A 25,305-nucleotide genomic window follows, 5' to 3' on the forward strand; every position below is an offset into this window, starting at 1 on the left:
CACACACAGGGTGTTCAAAGTTAGACTTCCAGGGTTTTCAAAAAAAATGCGGAGTACACAGAAGCCATTTTTCTACCTAGGTGATGCGGCCAGGCGATCGCAAACTGTGAGTATAATTGTCGTCGTAATGTCAGCATTTAATTAAATTCGATAATTAACTTTTTATTTAGTGCAGTTAGCATGTATGTTTATATTGAAAACTCAGAGGCGGTGCCATTTGGTGACTATTCCATTTTGTACAATTTTAATAACCTGCATGTGTCCCGAGATATGCACGTCTGAAATTTCAGCCCAATCCTTCTAATTAGGCATGCGACCGGCGGCACCCGCTATGAGGCCCCTCCCTAGCATGACGCAGCTGTTGCGTATGACGCTACGTCTGACAAGAATCCGGGGTAACAGACGGCGGTGATTACTTTTCGTTCTTGGCCGTTTCGTTCGTGGCCAGCGAAAACTAAGGATGACTGCGTGGCGGCTTGGCCGAGTTCTTTTTTGAGGCAATGACTTGCAGAGTTGGCGACAAAGCGCGGTGCCACCGTACACGTACTGTCGAAGCAATCAAGTACAGTTTTACGATACTGGCTTTGGTTTGACTTTTTTTTTTAAATTTCGGTGGCTCGAAGTCATGCGAGCGCTAAGCATGAAACAAAGGTGACAGCTGCCGGGCAGTACCTTAGTTGCCAGTGGTGTTCCAGGGACGCTGTACCTGTCCGAAGTGTGTGATTTGAGGGCCCTGCATTGCCTACGCCTGAAAAACTGCTGTGAAATAGAAGGACGACTGGGAACTGGCGCGAGTAGCGCAATTCATTGGTGTATACCTGACAATTTTTTTTTATTCTTCGCGGTTTTGCGAAAGTCGAACAGATCAAGCATCATGTGAACCCCTAAGTTTCCATTGTGTGCCTTTGCCTTTGCCACTGATTGCCTCTACTAATCTGGGCCGTTGGAAGAAGCAAGCCCTGCGTTGGGACCTTCTGCGTTAAAAAAATGGCTGCTTCGTCTGGGTCGAGGTATTATTCTACGACAGAAAAAATTGATGTAGTGCTAGCAATGGCGCAGATGAACGGCAGTGCCTCATTAGCAATAAGTCTGTACGCGTCTCGCCATCCGGATCGGCTAGTTCCAACCACATTTGTTAGCTTTTTCAGACGTTTTCGCACAACAGGCTCAGTTCACCAAAAAAGACAGCTCAAGAAGAGCATCATTGATGAGGACCTTGAAATTGATGTCCTCGCCTGCCTGCATGCAATGCCAAATGAAAGTATTAGAGAGATCTCTAAACAATGCGGGTAAACCGTGGGAACAATGCACAACGTTCTAAAAAAGCACGAATTTCATCCATACCATGTGTTTTATCAGGACCTAAGTGAGGCACACTTTGAAAAACGGGCAGACTTTTGTATATTGGCCCTAATAAAAACAGACCAAGACAAGAATTTCGTACAAAGAGTGATTTGGACTGATGAGGCCCGATTTTGCAGGAACGGCAGATTGAACATTCACAATGCTCACTATGGGTCGCAAGGAAATCCTCACTGGCTGCGGCAACACAACCACCAAATTTGCTGGAGTCTAAATGTATGGTATGGCATACTTGAAGACAGAATCATTGGCCCTCACTTCTTCGAAGGGAACCTCGATGGAAAGAATTATGCGCACGAAATTCTTGCTGGTGTCATCGATAAATTTGCCTCGAGCCTCCCTCTCAACGAACTGCAGTAAGTTTGGTTCCAGCATGACGGGGCCCCACCACATTTGTCCTCCACTGCAAAGAACTGGTTAAACTGTAACTTTCCACGGCAGTGGATTGGACGTGAAGGAGAGATGTTTTGGCCGCCGAGGTCCCCCGATCTCTCTCCACTGGACTTCATCTTGTGGGGCTACGTGAAAGATCGCGTTTACGCAGTTGAATCCACCGACGTCAACGACATGAAGATGAGAATAGTTACCGCCTGTAGAAGCATCGACCCGGAAATGCTGCTCAGAGTTGTCGACTCGAGGCGAGAGCTGTTCATGTGGCGTGTTGCGGCGGAAGGCAAGCATTTCGAGCATTTTTAAACCGTTGGTTTCTTGGCGATTGCCTTAATTCTATAAGTTGAGTAACATTTCATATCACTCGAAACTAATATAGTGTAAGCTATGGCATATTTGAAGCAATTTTTTAAAATGTTTATATGTTTTGCTTCTATGTGTGCCGTGGATTTACACTGTACTTGGTTTTTTTTTTGTTCTTTTATTCCTACTTCTTCCGAAATGATGCCGGAATCGAAGCTGTGTGTAACTAAATAAATATGCATTCGACTACATTGACACAATTTCATGCTCTGTCATGACGACTGGTAGATGCGTTCTAATTTTAAAAAGATGACATAGAGAATACGGGCCATTAACCCGCGTTCCCTAAGCGCTGACAATGCAGGGTCGTAAATTCTCTTTACGCACGTGCAAAACGCCCTGGAAACTTTAGTGGTTAATAATGTGCTGTATGGCAGCTGACGCTTTATGTTGTGAAATGGCATTTTTTCAATCATTCTGCAAACAAAGCTCCCATTATTATAAAATAAGCAGAGCAGTATCACTGCAGCTGAGTGCATAAGAAGTCTCAAGGTACGGCCTCACTTGCGGAAATAAACGCGCGCAAAGCCGCGCGCTTAATAACGCGCGCCGCGAAAGGCGCTTTCGCGGCAAGAATTCTCTAGAATAACAGCTTGGGCTTGTTGGTTTTCCATCCTGGTGTTAACAGCGCAAAACGTAGACGGGACAGGAGACGAGAAGACGAAACCACAAGCGCTGCCGAAATAAGCGCGCCGCCTTGGGCACGCTTATTTCCGCTAGTGAGGACGCCAAGGACGCACCTTTAAGCGGCACGGCGTCTTGTCACCCACTCTACTAGCAATTACTCAAAGAAACAGGGCTCGTCGCCCGCATAGTCATTCTTCCGTTTCGCTGGCCAAGAACGGAAACGCTGGCCGAGAACGAAAAGTAATCACCGTCGCTTATCACCCCACATTCTTTTCAGACGGAGCGCCATACGCAACAGCTGCGTCACACTAGGGAGGGGCCTCGCATGCGTAATTGGACGGCTTGGGCTGAAATTTCAGACGTGCATATTTCGGGACACAGGCGAGTCACTTAAATTGCACAGAATGGAATAGTCACCAAATGGCACCGCCTCTGAGTTTTCAATATAAACATACGTGCTAACTGCAGTAAATAAAAAGTTAATTATAGAATTTAATTATATACTGATATTACGAGGACAATAATTATCCTCACAGTTTGCGACCGCCTGGCCGCATAACCTAGTAACCTAGGTAGAAAAATGGCTTCTGTGTACTCCTCTTCGCATTTTATTAAAAACCCGGAAAGTCAAGCTTTGAACACCACACACACATATATATATATATATATATATATATATATATATATATATATATATATATATATATATATATATATATATATATATATATATATATATAAAGAATAAGTACGCTTTCTGTGCACCACACCCATCTCAGTAACAGCGGATCTTTGCGGATTGCTGAACAGGATGGGTTACTACGTTACGCTGCAACATTAGTGCATAAAGGCTTAAGTCACGTGTGACGTGAGCTAAACTGCACCGTTCACTTCAACGATCAATGGCCAAGTAGGCAGTGCGATTGGTCGCCTGCTATTTTGATTGTGCCTCTTCTCCTGCCGTACGTTAAATCGAGTTTTAAATATTGCGGCAACTGAGTTACTCGATTATTAATGTTGGCTGCAGAAAGAATGGGCGCCCAATATACAAAGCTATTGATCCGAAAGAATTATTTGTTAATGCCCTATCACGTTCACTAATATTGTCATTAACACGATCGGCTCGAGTGACTTCTGGCGAAGTACTCTAGCGTACGAGCTGCTTGGTGAATTTTGTCCCGGATATACTTTGAAAGGTTAAATTCGATCATTCGCTCTGAAATACAGCACTTCGCATACGAACATTGTTTCCAGATGAGCTGTGGTCCATGTCGACTTGCGGTCCACTCAGCGACATGCCTGCCAAGAAATTTCACTACGAGTAGATTTCAGCGAAAACCTGCGTGCGAAATACCACTGTAAAACGCTTTCACCACTCATTGTTGGTTTTGAGTCGCTTCAATGTGAAAGTTACCTTCGGGTCCAGAGTCGCTCCCGTCTCGGATTGAAATAAAATCACATCATTCGAGATTGTCGACGTGCCGACACGTAACAGGCAGTTCTCAAAGTAAGGGGGTAACATGTATGTCCATTACTGTGGATCTGGATAAAAATGCTTTTGAAAGCTGAAAATAGAGAGAAATGGACAGTATACTATCAGAAAAAGGTGAAAACAATGTAATAAAATGGCACAAACCTGGAACTTCGAGAAGCACGAAGCTTAAGCAGTCGACAGGGAAGCGCAACCAGAAGCAAAAGACAGCTGCCCACTATTCGTATGCGCTATATAGAGCTGTTGATGGTGCGGTGTTGTCATACAGCTCATTTTCTAAGCCTAATTTTACCCCGGTTTGATGACACCGTACCGGACACGAACATTTTAAAGACAACTTGCCATGTATATGCCGTCACAAAAAAGCATGACTTCACTTGATTCAGCTCCCCCTTTTTACTTCGATAATTAGAATAGAAGCGCTGGTTTTTCCATTGATGTCACTGATCAGCGAAAGAAAGACGATTACTCGCGTTGCCTGATTAAGTGTCAACTGTTTCTATTTTACGCCGACGTGATGATAATGTAGATAAAGCAGGGAAAACAAACATAATATAAAACAGACTACTCGAGATGGCAGTCCTTTAGGCACAAACAAAGGACATGAGCCCGCATATTCACAAAAAATACTCTTGCGTTAGAACTGATCGTAAGAACAGTTCTAGCCAATCGTAATCTCGGACATGTTATTAGCGAATGTGACCGGCCACCGACAAACAACACTTGCGAACGAACATATTCGTGAATTCTGACATAAATTTGGGAGCTGGTTATATGGTGCCAACAAGAACTTGTCCAACGAAAAAATTGTCGAGTGCGCTGCCTGCAGTGGTCAACCTTTTGAATTAACACAACACAGCTGGAGCTGGATGTTTTAAGAACTATACAACAAAACATTTTAATTTTTTTTTCCTTGCCGGAAATATTTTCCATATTAGCGATAACGAGCTCTAATGTTACGCTTACATTCTTCGATGCACACGTACGTGAGTATTTTTGTTAATTCTATGCATTTTGTTAAGTTTCTGTTTCGATTAAGCTGACAGGTATTTTCATGTTTACTGCAGAGCCTCGCGCATACTGCTCTCGCTGATTGCGTTGTGCAGAGTAAGCTGTGGGCTTCTGTCAAGATGCGCTGCCAAAATCGTAAGCAGGTCTCTGTCTTCTAACGTGCGCAGCATAGGTAAAAAAAAAAAAACGCGAATCTTTGTTCCCTCTAATAGACACATATTCTGCGGACGTAGTCATCTTCACGGAATCGTGGCACTCGAATCAGATCGCTGACCATGAGATTTTTAAATGTGAAAGTAGCTACAAATTCTTTCGTCGAGACAGCGGGCAGCGCACAGGCGGCGAAGTGCTCATAGCCGTACCATATCTCGCTGCGAGATGCGAGATAAATTTTTATAATCATCTGGAATTTATACGCGCTCGAATAACTGTCGAGCACAAAGACTTCATCTTTAAGAGCCTGCTATCGGTCACCTAGTTCAGCTAACACATTTTACAATGAGCTTTCTGACATTGTAAGCGGCGTTACACAACAGTGTCCTTCGTGCCCTTTATTCTTAGTGGCCTGTTAATACTTGTCGGCTATTCGCTGGGACACCCACCATACAGTTTTCGGAAAGGGTGGCTCTGGGTGGCTCTCGTTCATTAGCCCATGTTTTGATTTTAACCTCGCGCAACTTGTAACTCAGCCAACGCGAAGTTCAAGTCGTTCTTCACGCTACCGTTTTGAACCACATTTTAACGGTTTTAACCACAACCACTCACCTCTTTCCTGCAGCGTTCAACATCTTCCTGGCGTTAGTGATCACTGCATTCTACTTTTCGGCTTACGTGCTTGGCCCCCTTCTGCTAAATGGTCTAAAATTATTCGTGATTATAAAAATATTGACGTAACTGCGATTCTTTCTGAATTGTCACCCTTTATTAGTGAATATATGTCGAGTTTGTATGCACTCGCATGGTACAGGCAAAGTGGGCCTTGCTTAACGTTAAAATACTACACATAATGGACCGTTATCTTCCATAAAGCGTATCACAACTAAATCTCGGGCACCTAAGTTTAACGAACAACTTAAACGGTTACTTAATAAAAATAAAAGGTTATTTCGGCGCACGAAAAAAATGTCAGCTAATGCCACGTGCTGGATTGCTTACACCAACGCTGATAACGAGTACAAACAGCCTATAAAACGCGCCAAGGATGAGTTTTATCGTAATACACTACCAACACTTCTGCGTTACAATCCTCGAAAATATTGGTGCTTAGTCAATAGCAAAAATAAAGTAATGATTGAGGTTTGCGATACGAGTGGCGTTCCTCTAAATAACAAGGTTTGCTGTGATGTAATAAATAATGCGTTTATCGTTTTTTCTCGCATGATACTCCTGATGTATATATACCCTGATTTCCCTGACTGAAGCTTTTTTTTTTCTCTCTGTACCCCGTTTTGTTTGATTCAACCAGTAATTCTTGTTTAAATGAAAACCTAAAGCTTTCCAGCTGTGCTGGTGACCTTTAGGTTTTTCATGTTTATGAAACGTACATCGATGTATTCATCATTGATCCTTTGCTAGATTTTTTTTTCACAGTCATTGCACGGTTGTACCATACCAAGTGATTGGAAGGTGGGGATAATGGTTCCTTTGCAAAATCAGGTGTTTCTCATTGACCGCTGAACTACAGACCGATATCATTGACCAGTACACCTAGCAAGCTCATGAAACACGTCGTATATTCACACGTGCTATGTTTTATTGGATCTAACTCATTTTTTTCTGCTTGTCAATAGGGTGTTAGAAAATATTTTTGTTGTGAAACGCAGCTTTTGTTATTTACAAACTACTTTTTTCGTGCTCTCGATAAAGGTTTCCTTGTCGTTTGTATTTTTCTAAATTTTGCTAAGGCATTTGATTCAGCCTCACGTCAGCTACCCTTCCTCAACCTTGATAGGTTGAACCTTGGTGCTAATGTTTTAGGTTGGATTAAATGCTTTCGTTTTACCGGCTGACGACCATGACTCTTCCTTCGCTTCAGTAAGCTCGGGGGTGCTTCAGGGGTCGATTTTGAGGACTGCCACTCTTTCTGATATACATCAACGATCTTCCTACTCAAGTTTCTTTGCCTATAAATTTGGTTACTGGTGACTGTGTAATATACCGTTTAAATGCTAACCCCTAGCTTCGACTGTACAGCATTACATAGTGACCTTGATTATATTTCCCACTGGTGTTCCCATTGCCTAATGAAAAGAGTAATATTAACAAGTGTAAAAGCATGCGCATTTCCGTACTGCCTTACACTCTCTATAACACACCCCTAACAGCCCTGACTTCTTAAAATTATCTCGGCGTCATTATAACACAGGATATATGTGGACTTTGCATGTCGATTATCAACAAGGCTAATCGCATGCTAGATTTTCTTGCGTCGGAACTTCTCATGTGCCACTACTACCCTAAAAGCTCCACCTTTACAAGACCTTGGTCAAACCCAAACTTCAGTATGCCTGCTCAATTTGGGATCCTGGCCAGGTAACACTAACAAACCTATTAGAGTCGGACCGGAATCGCAGAATCCGGTCTATTCTTTCTAACTGTAGTCGCCATTCCAATTTTTTTCCTTTCCTCATAGACACTAACGCTTGACCTACCAAACCTCACTATGCGCCGAAAGTGTTCTCGACTGTGCTTCTTCCACAAAATAGTTTACTTGAACCAGATACTTAGGGAAGAGTTGCTGAATCGGCCATCATACGTATCATCTCGCTTTGATTAATCCTAAAGAAGTTGGTGTACCCCTTTGTCAAACAAAAAATTTGCTCAGACTAATTTATACCAAGAACCTCGGTAGACTATAACACTCCCCCCCCCCCCCCCCCCCCTGCCGCCATTACTGACATTTCTAACGGCAAGAATTTCAAGGCCACATCTAACACTTTTATTTGGTCTTGCCCCTCCTCTCTGTAAAGGCTTCGGGTGATTGGGAGGACGAAAATAAATAAATAAATAGATTCTTTGAGGGGCAGCCATTACCACCACAGCACCTTTCACCTTTTTGATGGAAATAAAATGCTATTATATTGTATTCTGCCCATGGTTCTTCTGCAAGCGTGCCATGCGAAAACACATTTGGGAAAAAAAGTATGAGGAATGTGTGTGTATTGGTGAACAAGTGTGTGGTGAACAGGGGCGCGATCGGGGATCGTTGTTCGAAACGCACGTTGAGCTTACGTTCAGTTTCGCCTCACGCGAATGGTCTATAGATTGTGTATATATATATATATATATATATATATATATATAACATACCGATGCTGGAGCCAGTTAGCAAAGCATGCTGTCCTCGATTGCCGGCGGCGGGCGACCGAGAAGTGCATGAGTTGCCAGCCCGCTCTACCCGCAAGTTCGCAAATGTGGACACGTTACTCTACATGACGATAAGTACTGCAGTCGTCGTATAGAGTGTGAGTGCACACCGTTCACAAATTCAGCCGTGCCACCGCGCCCTACACCGTCGAGGTTCCTCTGGCACCGACGATGGCGATCCCCGCACCGACGAATTATCAAGGCGCGAGACCACGTTGTTCTGATAACGAATGCCATGGCTGGAGGGCAAGGCCGCGTCGCGGTGTGGCCAGAGGCGCCGTGGTTTTGTTCCGCGCGTCGCTTGCCGTCTATGTTGCCGACGCGCATACCCAAATGTACTCTAGCGGGCGTTAAGATGTGTTTTTGCCCTTTGTTAATGACGATATGCAGTGGTGTTGTTCTGCGACCTACGATTAGCGGTTGTGAAACGTACTTTCGTGCAACGGAACGCACTTGTCCTACCGGCCTCGGCCCTCTGAGCGGGCTTCGCCTGCAGGCCACGCACATAGGCACGATTGCACACAGAACCATATATATAGCTGGTGAAGCAAATCATCTCCGACTGCAAGATCCCCCGGCACGAATCAGTGCTAAATTGAGTCAAGAGACATATTGCGACTTACCTTATTTTGCTGTTGATGCCCGCCGGAAGCTGCCTGTAGAGGCGCGTCTGTCATTATCGAGCGATAGCGGCTCGCAGTCGAGAGGGCGCCAGTGAGAGTGTGACGATAGTACGCCGATACTGCCCGATAAAATTTGGTAGGCAACGGGAACAGCTAGCTTGGGACGCAGCATGTATTTTTTTTCTGTTTTATCTTTAAGGAACAGAAAAATTGTTGTAGCGTTAGCATACATTTTTTTTCGCGGAATCTCGGGGAAAGTGTGGGCAGCCATTGTGTGCGTCCTAGGTCCCTGATAAGAGAGATAGCGGCTGCGCGCCATTTTTAGAGACGCGCTAGCCTAGTGCGTCGGGCTTGCTGAGAAGGAGGGAGCCGTTGTAGAGGTGTACAGAGTGTTTTATTGAACAGTTTGGCACTTAGATTCTTTCAGTATGGCAAGGATAAATACGATTCACAGAAAGGCATGTGCGGAGGGATGGGGGGGGGGGGGGGGGGGGATCCAAAACGCAGGACTCATTTCTTTTATAATTGGAGTGTGCAAGTGTGTGGTGAACAGGGGCGCGATCGGGGATCGTTGTTCGAAACGCACGTTGAGCTTACGTTCAGTTTCGCCTCACGCGAATGGTCTATAGGCCGCGCCGAGTTGTCAGTCGCCGGGGCACGGCTGACGACTCGGCGTGGCCCAGGCCAATCACGTGAGGCAAAACTGAACGCAAGCTCAACGTGCGTTTCGAACAACGATTTTCGATCGCATCCCAGGTGTCAACACAGCCAGGTGCTAATACGGTTCACTAAATCACTCTTGGAAATACCTGGATGTACCTACTCGATTGCAGCAACGTTACAACAAGGGCGTTACTGTCTCAGGGGCTAAATTTTCTTTACATGGCATAGTAGTGTCTATACTTCCGCTTTTGCCCAGGAGAGGTCACTTCAAAGCACTTAAACCTAGAATAAGCCTGTCGCGAATACTTTACAGGCTCGTGCGCCGGGTAACAGCACATGCGTGTCTGGGAAGGATAGACCTTTTGCACAACTTGTACGTTAGCCATAAACTAAACGTGGATGGAATTTCCACGTCGTCTATAGGAACAGTGAGCCTGCTGACAAAAAGAAGAACAATTTCTGAGTAATATATGTACAGCCATGCCTCTCATGTCAAAAGAAAGAAAAAAAACAAAGCTAATAATCTCATTCAACAAATTTAACGAATTCTAGTGAACATTCACTGGTTGGCACGTCACTTATACAATACGTGCACTTCATGGTTTATGTTTCTTCGAAATGCGGAGCGTGTTAGGATAGCTGAACAAGTTACAACCAAAGCATTAATAACGTCGTCCTAAAGCTAGGTTATTCTGTGATTTGTTTCAGGCATCGTGCGATGCCGCTTGATATCGTGGAACTTCTCCGCTTTCGTCAAACGATGTGAACACCATCGCAGACAGCGAGACTCGGTTTGCTTCCACGCTTAACAGCGCACCAGTTTCCTTCAGTGACTGCTCAGTGAACAAGAATGATCCTCATAGCTCTTACAATTAAGATCGAAGTTTGGATGATTTAAAACACGACTACATTACTATGGATGTATGCATACAGCCAGGCCGCCTAAGAGAAGTTTCGTTAAGTCTTACGTGTTAATGTTGCTTCGATGCTACAAACACAGAGGAGTCGAAGTAGAATCGTTATTTAATAAAGTTTTCGTCTTCCTCGACTTCGCACTTGACTCCAGGGCTCAAAACACGTCAGCCGAAGTAGAGAGAGAGAGAGAGAGAGAGAGATTTACGGGGTGGGAAAGGCAGGGAGGTTAACCCGAAAAGATTCTCGTTTGATACCCTGCACTGGGGAAGGGTAAGGTGAAATGAAAGAGGTCAAAAATAGCGGAGAAGCCGAGGTACATGGCCTACTGAGGTAACGGCCGTCTGTCCTCTTGCGCCAGAATAGACAGACATTGCATAGTTTATAACCGTCCCTCACAAGTTTACGTATATCCTAATGCTGGTATACGCATGCAGGATTTGTTTTCCTTTGTAAGAACTCTTGTTCTCCGCGTGCATTCTCCTCACAGGTGAATACTCGTGGAGAAGCAGTGCTGAACACCGTTCTTATTGATTGATGACTACTTCATTATACTAATACCATTGAAATCACGTGGGCCCGTATTCACGAAAAGCTCTTACGCTAGAGTTGTTCGTAAGAGAAAATATCAGCCAAATCCGTACGCTGGACATATATCAGCGAAGGTGGCCGGCCAATGGCAAAAGATACTTACGACCGAAAAGCTTTGTGAATTCAGCCCATGGTCCGTACATGAATCGCTTCACAACTCGTCTGGTCGACCTCCCTGCCTTTCCTCTCCTGGCTTTCTCTCTCTATCACTCTCTCTCCACAATTGCAAAGCGTTCATGGTGCCGAGGTGTGAGCGCGCAAGGGTTAGTAATCATTAAAGTGGAAAGTTGGGCAAGTTGGTATGCGTTCATAATGGTAACAGCGCGAACAAAACGACGACTGACAGAGCTCCTAGCATGTCTAGCCATTGACTAACAGGACAATTTACGGCTGCAACAGTTAACTACAAACCGAAGCCCTGTACGAGCCAATGAATCATACCGAGAGACGTGCGCGTTCTAGCGGTCACTTTGAAAGGCAGCCAATTCGTGTGGGCTAGTTACGGCGTGCACCGACGCGAAAGCTGCCTGGGAGGAGTTGGGCTGCTTGTTCGAGGTTTGCACTATGTGCGCGACGTTCCCGCAGCAGGCGATCTCTGCTCCTACCGCCCAACTACATTTACTGTAGGGAGTGTATTGAACAACTAGCATACCAGCAAGATTGGAAGAAATTGTTAGAACAGCTTTGCTAAAACGTCGTCGACATGGGAAGATTTTTTTCCCCAGATACGTTAGCTGCAACCGATGTGAAAATCTCCTTTTCGCTCACTATTTTATGGACCGTACAACCAAGCGGGAAATTATTGCACTTCCCGTAGCACTCTTACACACGCACTCTCGACAATACATTCTGCACAGAAGTTCCTTCTGTAATACAGGCAAAGCTTTGACGGCGCCCGCGTTGAGTCTTCTCCGGTCCACTGGTGACGCAGTGAGAACATATATAGAGGGTGCCCGCGAAGGCCCGTGCGATCTCGCACCGTCAGCCTGTTGCACTTGTGACGCTGATGCAGAGCTCGGCGCGGCGACGTCTTCCTCTTGCGGCACGGCGAACGTGCGGGCGAAACGACCCGCTCAGGTGATGACGACAGCCTTGTGGACGCAGGGACCCCGCGGCGCTTGAAGCAGCGCCGGCCAGAGGTAGGTGCGAATGCGCTCCGACCGGTGGTCGGACGTGTGGAAGCGCACGTGCAGCTCCCGCCAGAAGGCGCGCGTCTCGAACTCGAGCGCAAACCCGTGGACGCTGAGCGCCCAGGCGAGCCGCACGCAGTCGCACACGTATCGCGTCAGTCCTGCGCAGCCCTTCAGGCAGGGGTAGTCGTACAGCGTGGCCCAGATCTGCGCGCACACTTCCTGCAGCGGGAAACCAAAGAGAGAGAGAGAGAGAGAGAGAACGCACACACCACGGTTGATAACAGGGCGCACTAGGACAAAGGGCATTTAGGCTACATCACGTGAAACCTTTGATTTGTCTGCAGTCTGTCGATATAGAGACTCATGCTGATGGTCCTAGACGCTGTTAACGAATGGAGGAGGACCGCCAGAACGCCCCCTTTTTTCACATTTAGTTGCTGTGCCGCTTGTGGCTGGGAGTGGCGCTTATAGGGACGCTTTCTACTATCGTATGGGAAATTGGGAATGACCAATATCGGGACGTGCGACTCGTGTAGGTGCGGGGAAACCATCGAGCAGCGATTGTGTATCTGTGCTCGCTACGACGTCTAACACCTTTCTCTCTGGACAACATTAAACCGACTGGACTGTAAACCGTTCTCTGACACAAAGATATTGGACCGGAGCCACATCCATCACTGGCACAAAGAGCGATTCGTGCACTAGTGCAGTACTTGAAGCGCACCGCTTTGAGAGACCGCTTATAGAGCCCCTGTGCATCCTTTCAAGTCAATCAGTGCTCCCTCTCTCCCTCTTTCTACTCCCCCTTTCCCTTGTCCCCAGTGTAGAGTAGCAAACCGGACGCTCGTCTGGTTGACCTCCTTGCCTTTCCTCTCCATACATTCCCTCTCCTTGATTTCTCTCTCTCCATCTATTTATCAATCTTTATTTTGATAGGAAGCATTGTGTCACCTTCACAACAGTGACAATATTTTTCTGTGCCCTTGTAATGTGTTCGGTGTCTTCGTTTCATCTTATTTTTTTTGTGTGCGCGTTAGATGAATTGAGCTTTTTGGTGCTTATTTTTCCGAAGTTTTCTATTATTGTGTATCAAATATTGACTTACGTTTGCATTTTAGTGGCCTATGAAACCATGTACAACAGCCAACTGAGTTAGCACACCATTCTTCGCCACAGCGCTGCAAGGCGTGAAAGCCGCATCGTCAAGCTCTTTTTTAGGTGCTTGAGCGGGATGCTGCGCCACGCAGCGCAGAAACAGCGCCGGGAAGCATAACGCATCGCTAGCCTTGCCACGGTGTCTAAATCAGGGCCCCGTATTCACAAAGTTCTTGCGCCAGAACTCTTCCTAAGAACAGTTGCCACCAAATCGTCATATTGGACGCACACCCGTGTGCAAAAGTATACGGACCAGAAATTGCGCGATAAAACTCCACTTCTCCTCTCCCTGTGAATGCAACTTGAAATTAAAGACTGCAGTCTAAACTTGGCATAACGAATTTTCTAGTGCACTTGTCGATTTCCGCTTATGCATGTTAATTACGGTGAAATTCTGGTTTTCCGGCGACCCTGTGGTCCGTATACTTTAGCTCACGGGTGTAGCTTCATTTCTGTCTCTTCTGTATGTTCATTTATGTGTTACACTTCAGTAGCTCAAAAAAAACGTGCCCGTATTCACAAAAATCTCTTACGTTAGAATGGTTCACAGGAGCAAATTCTATGCAAGCCTGATGCTGGACATGTTATTGGATAAGGCGGCTGGCCAATTACAAAGAACACTTACGAACGAAAAGCTTTGTGAATTCAGCCCATGATTCTGATTGTAGGCCCCAATTCACAAAGTTTTTCGTTGGTAAGGACTCTTTGCCATTGGTCGATAGAATTCGCTAATAATATATCCAGCATCAAGACTCGCTGAAATTTTATCTTACGAACAACTCTAGCGTAAGAGGTTTTCGTGAAACGGGCCCTGGGCCTGCATTCACAAAACGTTCTTACGCTACAAGCGTTCGCGCCAGCCAATAGTGATAAAGGACATATTATTAGCAAAGGCGATAAACCTATCAAAAACAGCCCTTACGAAAGAAAAGCTTAGTGAATTCGGCCCCTGATTATTAGCGAAGGCGGCTGGCCACTGGCATACAGCACTTACCGATGAAAACACTTGTGAATTCGGCCACTAAGTTTTGTGAACACGAGGCTTGAGCCAGATGTCAAGTACGTAGCAATGGAGAACTGTCCGCAGCATCGCGAAACGAACGACAGCGTGAGGAGGAGCGACGTGTCTATAGTTCCAAGTAAAAATTATGGGCCCGCATTCACTAAAAAAAAGCTCTTAAGCTAAAATTGTTCGTAAGAGGAAAGTCCAGCCAATCCTAATGCTGGACATCTTATTAGCGAAGGCGGTCGGCCAATGGCGAAGTTCACTTACGAACAAAAGGTTTTGCGGATTCGGCCCCGGGAGTTTTACATGCCAAACCACAATTGTGAGGCACGACGTAGTTGGGGACACCAGATTAATTTTGATCACCTGGAGTACTTTAACGTGCGCATAAACCTAAGTGCACCCGCGTTTTTCCATTTCGCCCTATTAAAATGTGGCCGCCGCGGCTGGGATCGAACCCATCACCTCGAGCTTAGCAGCGCTACGCTATAACACTAGGCTACCGCTGAGGGTCCAGTTCTAGTATACTATCGTTGTTTCGTAGTGTCTCCTGTTTTAAGATTTCACTGAGAGTTTACCAATTCGACATACACATCATGCATTGCACAAAGTCTCAGGTCTGCTTTACAGTCCATGATTCACTCAGTTACTCGTGAGTAAAAGGCGTTCGTAATAAGTGGCTGATTGGCTAGCACCTTGTGACTCTTGCTACTGGCCAGCCCCTTACAAGTCACGAACCATCTTTAGGTGCGAATGTTTTCGCATGAGGCCGAATTCCCAAATGTTTTCATTCGTAAGAACTGTTGTAAATTACCGGCTGTCGTATCTGTAATGCGTTTCCCATCCCGACTGGTCGGCTCCTGCTCTTACAGCCACTCTAGAGTAAGCTGTATGAAATCGGCTCCAAATTTTGTCGCTAGCACACACACACACACACAAACACACACACACACACACACACACACACACACACACACACACACACACACACACACACACACACACACACACACACACACACACACACACACACACACACACACACACACACACACACACACACACACACACACACACACACACACACACACACACACACACACACACGCACGCACACACGCGCACACACGCGCGCACACACACACACACACATACGCATCAACACACCAACACACCAGCATACACAGACACGCACACACACGCGCACACACAACACACGCGCACACACAACACACGCGCACACACGACACACGTACACATACAAAGACGCGCACACGCGCGCGCACGCCACACACGCATGCATACACACACACACGCGCGCGCGCACACAGACACAACACACCCGAACGAACGTACACACACACACACACACACACAATTACGCCATGATTGTTAGTAAAAACAGCTGCCAATCAATCAGCATACTGAAGGCATTATTTTCGAAAGTGGTTGTCCAATGAAAAAGAGCTCTTATACGAAGACGAAGCTCAGTGAATTCGGCCCCGGTGGACGTGTCTCCTTAGACTAATGACGGCATACAGATCGGAGCTTTTCAACCACATGATTTCGATTGTAGAGGGTGACGACATCGGCAAGTGGTTAACAAGCCGGTGACGGCAATGTAGGGCAGTTTTACCTAGGCGGCTTTCGTGCTTGTGCGCACGCGGTCTCACGGTCGGCAACGAGCATCGACGCCGGCACAAGACATTTGACACCAATCGTGCTCGCGGCGCTCTCTGTTTGCGGACGTTGCAAGCGTGAAACGACATCAGGCCTCCCTGATTCAGGTCGGCGAGGCACCGAGCAACGCACTGCGCGCTCAGCTTGCCGCGCGTACCTCGACATTCCGGGACACGTCGCACGCGTCCGGGTTGGCGCGCAGGTAGTCGTCCACGCTGGCATCGAGCTCGAGCACTCGTGGGTCGCTGCTCAGCTGCGCAGGGATCTGCAGAGCACGCCGCACTTGGGCCTTCATCTCGCTCAAGCTGTTTTGCACCGACCGGAAGCCCAGCTGCAAACACCGCATAAATACATCTATATTATACGAGTGCGGGCTGTCTATAGTCACCAGTCGTAACATATGAGCGGAAGGCAATGCAACAACTGCTGCCCTTCCTCGTGCCTACCTCAGATTCGAAATCAGCCCGGCAATATGAACGAATAAACGCTTTTTATTTCTCTTTCTCTGCAAGAAATATCATATCAAGACGGCAAGTTGGGCCAGTTGGTTAGAATTCATAGTAAGGTTCCTTACTGCACAACACAAGACACGGACAAAAGGAAGGTATAAAACGACGGCACAGCGCCGTGTGGTCGTTTTATACCTTCCTTCTGTGCTACATAAGTGCTACTGCCGATACAGCTTTCTGTTGATGTACGTGCTACATGAAAGTGTTCTTCCGAGCGTGAAAACGACTTGCGAATACACTCAATATTGCCGCGCGACTGGCCGCTCGAAGCACTTTTCGTGTATTCGCTGGCTTCTTTCACGTTCGAAAAAACACTTGCATGTAAGTGTTACATACGTGCACTTACGTAAGCACGTATACGTGCTACTTAAGTGTTTTTTCGAACGTGAAAGAAGCCAGCGAATACACGAAAAGTGCCTCGAGTGGCCAGTCGCGCGGCAATTGTGAGTGTATTCTCAAGTCGTTTTCGCGCTCGGAAAAAGACTTTCATGTAGCACGTACAGCAACAGAAAGCTGTATCGGTAGTTTTTCATATTTCTCTACAATTTTCTTATAAACACTTTTCATCTAATTATAATATTTAGTTGATTAATTGATACTAAATATGTCATTAGGCGGAATGCAAAAAAAATAATTAGTGTATCTCCAAGTGACGGCGAAATACATTACCTTGGTTACGTGGCATTTGAATTTTTAAAAAAATCTTAGTGCATGATAGTTGGGACACTCTGTATATGGAGAGCTTCAAAAAAGTATCATTTCCCGTCTTTCATTCTTTTGTCGTTTATGGTTTGCCAAGCCTACATTCAGGGTAAGACTGACCCTCATGGTGTCAAAAAGTGTTTTTACGACTACATCTAAAATTAATATACATCTTTGGTGTCTCCTTAAGTGAATGTACCGTAGGAACTTTACAAATCCTCTGCTGCTGACGTACAATGCAAAAGGATGTTCTCGCGTTTTTCAACACCATGAAGCAGCATCAGAATCACACAATCCCCCGCACCCGATGTGCACTGCGCTAAGTTACCGTGGACCGCACAACAAACGCTCACGGCAGGAATCTCGCTCAGAGTTCAACACTTTGCACTCGTGCTCAAAGGCTTGACGAGATGTTGCTTTCTTACGTGACAGCACAATATTGGCTATTCGTCATGATGGTAAGCGACATGTCTCTTTTAAAGGCATGATCTCATACTAAAGGAAAACAAATCAATATTACGCCTCTCGCCATGGCCAAACTTGATAAAGGATTTTAGGCGTACTGCACTATGTCTATAACATTTGTTTATAAATACATGTGTGTTTACAAAATAAATAGCGAACTGCCGCAACAACTTTCGCTCTTCGCGCTGCGCCGCCACAGCACGTTGAATGCAAAATAGATCCCCGTTGCGCTCGACAGAGGACGCCAGCGTTCCGCACGAAAAGAAAGCATCAATTCGAGAAACGTGCGTTGCTGCTGATGCTACATTGTATCGGAGGAAGCCCTTGCGCCCGACGTCTTGCATGCCGAGAACACGAAAGCGAACCACGAAAGAGTGAATAATCATGACAAGTTGCGAGAAAGAAAATGATGAGGATCGTAGCAACTTAACGGATCCATTGGTTTGCATCTCTTACTCGGTCTCACTTCCCACGCTTGTCTGCAGAAACACCCTTCGCGGTGGCTTAGCGGTCAGATGTGGCGCTGCTAAGCACGAAGTAGCGGGATCGAATCCCAGCCTCGGCGCCCGCATTTCGGTGAGGGCGAAATGCAAAAAACGGCCTACCCATGCACTGGGGGCACGTTAAAGATCCACTGGCGGTCAAAATTAATCTGACGTCTCCCACTACGGCGTGCCTCGTAATCAAATCGTGGTTTTGGCACGTAAAACCCCGGAATTCAATTCTGCAGAAAGCAGCGCCGCGATATTGATGGGATGCCTTTTTCGATGTTATTCCTTTTCTCGCTTTTCCAGCTTCGTCAGTGTTCAGAGCAACGTTCCGCCCACGTTATCAACGGGATCAGCCGGCCGCGAACGACGGACGATAAGAGTGGCATAGAATCGAGCGAAAGCCATCGCTACGAAGACGCGGCCCAGTTCGCGCGTATGCGACAGGACCATGGCCGGTATTTTGTAGCGATGCCTTATCCGATTCTATGCTTTTCCAGGCTTTTCGCGCTTTGGTGTTAGGCTGCTGAGCACGAGGTCGCGGGATCGAATCCCGGCCACGGCGGCCGCATTTCGATGGGGGCGAAATGCGAAAACACCCGTGTACTTAGATTTAGGTGCACGTTAAAGAACCCCAGGTGGTCAAAATTTCCGGAGTCCTCCACTACGGCGTGCCTCATAATCAGAAAGTGATTTTGGCACGTAAAACCCGATAATTAAAAAAAAAAAGGCTTTTCGCGCTTGGCCAGTGGTCAGAGCAACGGTCTACCCACATTATCAACGGGATCAGGCGGCCGTGTGTGGTGGATGATAAGAATAGCATAGAATAAGACATAAGGCAACGCTACAAAATAGCGGCCCATCTCAAACCACATTCGCGTGGAATACACGCCCGCTCTCACAGGGGGCCTTTCCTTTCCGGACACTGCCACCACAGAAGTAATTTTCTTTCAGATGAACGAGTGGGAAATTGCAGACGTCAGCCGCTCTTGGTGCAAAGGCGGAAGCGTATTACAGGTGCTGTCTGGGCGGGACAGCCGCGCTGCATGCATCTCCCGTCTGCGATCCCGAAATGCACAGCTTTCAGCGGCTGCTAGCAGTAAACTGGCATTAGGGGACCTTCGTACGCACGCCCACACGTATGTATGAAGAGCCCTTAACTATACCGGCGGCGCACGGAGCGTATGTATACGGTGGTCGTTGCTATACGCACGGCACACCGACGCGCGATCATCGGGCGCCTAAATAACGCGCAGGAAGGGCCGTTTTGCGCAAGCAGTGTACGCACGCGCGCATGCAACGGCTCGTTGCGTGCCTACTAGCTGAGCATACGGAACGCGCGGCAGCCATGCGTCGGCGAACTCACTCACCGCCCTCAAACTCACTCAGAGTGGACAGTCACCCACGAGTCCGAGTCTGAGTGAGCCCGGCTCAGCTAGTCCGAGCGGGTTTGAGTTTCTGAGTGAATCGATGTGCTGTTAAGTGTTTATCACTGCGCATATCATCACGCAGCGCCTGGGGCAGCATGTCAGGCGAACTGCCAGGCTAACATCTCCAGCGTATCGTTAAAGTTTGTGTCTCTCTTCCTCCGAGTTGAAGTGAGTCCGAGCAGCGCGAGTCTGTATCGGAGATAGTCGATGTGAGTCAAGTGGGCGTCAATTTCAGTAAGTCCCCGAGAATCGAAGGTTTTCTGAGTTTGAGTGAGTTCAAGTAAGTCTTAATCGCATATTTTAGATTATCTTTGAGTCCATGAGACTTAATGTTAGGCTCAGTCCACATGACCCCGAGTGATTCTTGCTCTTTGAGCCAGAATTGAGCGGGGTTGAGCCAGGAATTCTGTAAGACGGAATTACTGAATAATTTTTTAAATCTAAGTGGGCTCGAGGGAGAGGGAAAGAGAAAGAGAAGACAGGTGAAAGGCAGGGAGGATAACTAGAAGGAAAAATCCGGTTTGCTGCCCTGCACTGGGGAGCAGGGGCGGAAGAGGCTAAAGAGAGAAAAAAGTTGAGAGAGAAAGAGACAGCGAGCACAAACATACGACCACAGAATGAGCTTGCCTGAGTATAATTCCGGGGAGTCTGTGTCCCAGTAAGCTCAGTGAGGTTTGATTTGTGGTTAGACTGAGTTCGAGTAGTCATGCTGGGTCTGTTCTTCGTGAGCTTAAGTTAGAGTGAGCGAGGCGGAGCCTGCATGACTTTGGCAAGTATGAGCCTGATTGGACCTTGAGGTAAAGGTTATTTCGTGAGTCAGTTTGAGCAAGTTCTGTCTATTTGGCCTGCCTATGGGGACGGGAGGGGGGGGGGGAGGGGGCGACATCTCCATGACTCCCGCGTATGATCCCTCAAGGTAGGCCTAAGATGGTATGAGACTAAGCAAAGCGCTATAGGCGTATGGAACTATATTTTGCATATAAAGACGTTGTGGGAGGATGTCGAGCATGCTACACGCGAAAGCAACCTTGCATCACTCATGAAAATACTTGACAATCTAGAAGACAGCCCGCTGCGTTTCGAGTGCTTTGAAAGCAAGTATTCTGCGAATACGATTAGACGTGATCGCGGTATAACTCAGCGCAGCCTCAGCGCGATGTAAGTGTTTTAAATGAAATCCGCTTTGCGGAGCCAGAACGCTGCGCGTACCTCCGTGTAACAAATGTGCCGGTGGTGTTACGTTTCGCCTACAACGCGCGGTAATGCCGGCGCGGATGCAACGGACGCCGGGGCTTCGCTCAAAGCGGCAGACATTTTGGCCCGTTCGACGCCGCCTCAACGCCTCCCCGCCAAGCGTGTCCAGGCGTGTTTCAGTGCCACGTGTCTTCGTATGTGCGTGTGTGTGTGTGTGCCCACGCTTGTCAAAGCGCGGCAGCCGGGGAGCGGAGCTCCCCAAGTGAGGAGCCAGCAGGTTTGTCCGTCGGCGGGTTGGCGATGCGTCACTACACTCGGCTCACCATGTCTCTCGGCTCGACCGTGCGCGCCGTCGTGGGCTCATGCTCCGCCGTCGCGTGGGCTCATCCCGTGACCTTCCTTCTGGCCCGCGACGCCGAGAGTATAAGAGCAGCTGCCCCCGGACGCCAGGAGAGAGGCTCCGATTTGTACTGTTGAGTTACGTGCTCTCCCGTCTCTCCACTTCGGTCGAACTGACCGGCCGCTCTTTTGCTATGTTAGAATAAACAAGTTGTTCTGTTACCAGTCTTCTCATGCTTTGCTGGGACCTTCGGATGCTTCCAGTGCCCCAGGCCGCCAGGCCAACGCTACCCTTGGGGCTTGCGACCCATTCGCAATAACGGGCGCCAGCACCGAGACCCCAACAGTGGATACCGTTCGATGAACCCTTCACTGTAGCTTAGTGGCTATGGCGTTGTGCTTCTGAGGCTGAGGACGCGGGTTCGATTCGGGCCGCGGTGGCTGCATTTGCACGGGGGCAATCCAAATGCTAAAACACTCGCCAACTTGAATTTAGGTGCACGTTGAAGAACTACAGGCGGTTAATTTATCCGGAGACCCCCCCTAACGGCGTGCCTCATAATCCGATCGTGGTTTTGGCATGTAATGCGCAAAAATATAATTTTAATTAAGTAGTGCTTCGATGTAAAAGTGAACGAGCATATTTTACTCACTTCTTTTTTCATAACGGGCGTTTCTTCACTGCCATACAGTCAATAGTTCGAAATATAGTAGTGCGTACTTTTGCGTTCTTTTCTCAGAGTATTATTACATTCACGTGTAAGATAATTCATTCTCTATTGTGAGAACACTGTTTGATTTCATTACTGTCATCGAGATGTCAGCGATGGGTAGGAGAGCTTTGAGGCGGGACATAACAAGCTAGCGACAGAATTGCAGTCCTTGGTTCCGGAAAAACCTTATAACTTCACCTATGCCTCCACCGTGACAAAATGCAGAGCATGTAGCAGGCGCCAGTACTCAACACACTCTCGAATAACGAATGAAATGTCCTGTGGTTTCACGCGGTCCTTTAAACGAATTGCTGTCATTCGAAACGCGAAACGCGCTTTAGTAGTCGGTGCTTATAAGACAGTGGTATCATATGCAATACCATATGGGACCTATAGGCGATTTCTGTGAAGACATGAAACAAGTTGCTGGTATGAGGGTGCAGAAGTGGACGTTTGGGAGGACGAACAAATGCATGCCGGTTAATCGGTTTAATCTTTCTCGGAATTTTTAAAAACCACCTGTCTCAGACAACACAGTTCTAGTCCTTAAGCTGGATTATTGAGAGAGGAGGACACTACTTGCACGAGAAATCGAAACATATATTCAACTAATTTTTTAAAAAATCCCTTATTATCTTCTTAGTTAATTACGTTACGACCTATATTGCAATGTATGAATTGCAGCCGTTGAGCTTGCAAGGTGTATCTACTTCAAATGAATTTCCAGAATGACACCAGTTTGGAGATATGTGCCATCAAACTCTTCATAAAAATGCGCTGTTGTCCCACTTACTTTTTTAATAAAACACTCTTTAATGCGTTGAACCACAAAAGTAACTGGAACGCCCATGTATTTCGTCCCTCGCTCTGGGAAATAATATATTGAAACTGGTGTCATCCTGGAGATTCATTCCAAGGAGATTCCTTTCAAGTGGATACGCCTTGCAAACCACCGGCTACAATTCCTAAAGTGCCATATTTGCCATAAAGTACTTCATTAGGAAGATAATTAGTGAGCATTTGTTAAATAGTTGAATATGGATTTCGTTTTCTCGTGATAGTAATGTCCGCCTCTTCGATTAATCTAGCTCAAGGACAACAGTATGCTATTTGCCACAGGCGACCTTTAAAAATTCTGGAAAGCTTAAAAGTGATCCCCCGTAGAGTTCAGGACAACAGCATCTGAGAATCGCCGAAGTCGCGGACATCCCAGCAAAGGCTTAAACGCGAATACTGATATGATTTCTTCACGTTATGACAGGGGATAACTGCTGTATAGGAAGAAGGCAATGGCAATTGACTATGGTGATAGCAGGAAGCGAAATATGCGAAAGTGCAGGTGCCAAGAGGCAGTATCAAGGAAGATTTCAAAGACGACTAGCAAGTAGTAGGTGACTCATAGGGCGAAGTGGAGGACACCAATCAAAACTGGTGACTTTTCTCCCCCTAATCGAAACCGGACGTACGTACCTGAGGGAGAAGAGTTTTGGGTCATTTCTTTCTGTCGCGACATTCTTCCTGTTGTCCTTCGAGCAAGCGGAAAGAAAGAGGGCTACAAAGAAGAAAAGAATCAAGGAAGGAAAGAAGCGTTCGGAATGAATTTGTTTGTCTCGACCGCGTGACTCCGCAGAAAGCACGCCGAATCGTCATCGACCGGTAAAAGGACACTTCACAGAGAGTGGAAAGAACAGAGGGACGCTCGGCAGACCGAGAAAAATGCAGATCTCATTCGGTAGAAAGGTGCATGGGAAAGGCGCTGGTGTACTTCTGTCTGTTTCTGTGCTCTTGTAACTAAGAAAGTAGTTGTGTGTTCTTGTTACCGTTAAACTTGTCTACGTGTCACCCGCTTTACTCGCTCACAACCTGCAAGGTCTTCAACCACAGCCACACTACAGTATAGTACCAACGTAGAGTATTTTGATGAACCAACCTCTACAACGCCCAACGCCGAAGCACCATGCTGTAACACATAGAAACAGTTTAACGAACTCCGGTTAGTTGCCTTTTTTTCTCGGCACACACTTCGAGGCATTACTGCATTTCGTGTTCGATCGCCACCAGAGCCGTGGCAAGACGCACGATCCTCGTGCACGTGAAGGCTGTCATGTTTACTTTCAGGTCAAATGACCATTAAGTTCATTTTATAGCCACAGGCACGGTTGCATCTTGATTCACGGCGCATATGAACTATACAGGTGTAGCTACTGCTTCAAGTATGCGCCACAGCGGCTGCTGAAGCCGATATGAATACCGCGCAACGAAGGTCACGACTTGGAGTTATATCTTGTTGGACGTCTTTTTCTGCGTTCTTTGCTTTCCGCGTGATTTTCCTTCTTTATTCTGTTTCTTAAGGGCAGTAAAATTGATTAAGATGTTGCCACAGAATGCTGGTTTGGTTAGCCTTACATGAGCATTCGGTTTTCTTTCACGTGTCTACTTTTCCTAGCGCACGGGTCTACTCTGGGAAAGATGTAAGCCAATCGAAGGCATGAATCCACATGCTTTATGATTTCCAGGTGTTCCTCTGCGCGAGAGCGTAGTCACTCTCAAGCGCCCGAGCATGCCTCGAAGCTTCCACTCAACTCTGTACGTCTGCGCATTAAAGAAATTGCTGGCAACTCCTTTATGCGGGAGTTGGCCCGTATTCTGTCGAAATAATGCACTCCTTTCTGTTTACAGTATGTCTTACTGTTATGTTACCTTGCAGTAATTTTCTTGCCATTGATTTTTGGTTTTTTGTGCGTGAATGATTGATGTACTTGTAAACACCCAAGGGCGCATATAGGTATGTCTACTTGACAATTATCGGACAAGCTTTAGTTTGTTTATTTTTCTATCATACGTTAAGACTGTATGAAGTTTGCTGTGCTGTCGTTCTGCTGCCTTGTACGGATGGGAGGTGGGGCTAGTCAAGCTGCATCAGCGCAGCTTTTTTCCCACTTTCCACGCCACAAATGTTCTGTGTAAAACACACGGTACAGTTGGTGGTGAAAATACACTTCAACTTCAACTTCATATTTAAGAGTTATCCTAACACCCAATGGAGGACACTAACCTTTATTGGGTACAAGCAGTGCATAATCGTGCTTCA

The 25,305-nt window shown here is 46.7% G+C and overlaps 2 protein-coding genes across 4 annotated transcripts in view; both read right to left on the reverse strand.

Annotated features, from left to right (window-relative positions):
* The window catches only part of LOC126545369 (TNF receptor-associated factor 2-like), a 30,104-nt gene extending 20,772 nt beyond the window's left edge, over positions 1-9,332 (reverse strand). For 2 of the 3 annotated variants that reach the window (XM_055061460.2, XM_050193201.3), the window contains exons 1-3: positions 9,235-9,332; positions 4,157-4,307; positions 3,986-4,081 (exon numbers count right to left, since the gene is read on the reverse strand). In XM_055061460.2, the coding sequence (XP_054917435.2) occupies positions 3,986-4,039 (54 nt within the window). In that variant the 5' untranslated portion in view covers positions 4,040-4,081; positions 4,157-4,307; positions 9,235-9,332. Of the gene's footprint in view, positions 1-3,985; positions 4,082-4,156; positions 4,308-8,554; positions 8,665-9,234 lie in introns of those variants that run through there. The other variant, XM_072288508.1, reaches the window with a different exon arrangement.
* Positions 9,333-9,606: 274 nt separating this feature from the next.
* The window catches only part of LOC126545379 (uncharacterized), a 59,855-nt gene continuing 44,156 nt past the window's right edge, over positions 9,607-25,305 (reverse strand). Inside the window, exons 5-6 of the mRNA XM_050193217.3 lie at positions 16,532-16,705; positions 9,607-12,752 (exon numbers count right to left, since the gene is read on the reverse strand). Coding sequence (XP_050049174.2) covers positions 12,474-12,752; positions 16,532-16,705 — 453 coding nt within the window. The 3' untranslated portion in view covers positions 9,607-12,473. The remainder of the gene's footprint in view (positions 12,753-16,531; positions 16,706-25,305) is intronic.

Source organism: Dermacentor andersoni, chromosome 1 (assembly GCF_023375885.2).
Source record: "Dermacentor andersoni chromosome 1, qqDerAnde1_hic_scaffold, whole genome shotgun sequence".
Classification (NCBI taxonomy): Eukaryota; Metazoa; Arthropoda; class Arachnida; order Ixodida; family Ixodidae; genus Dermacentor; species Dermacentor andersoni.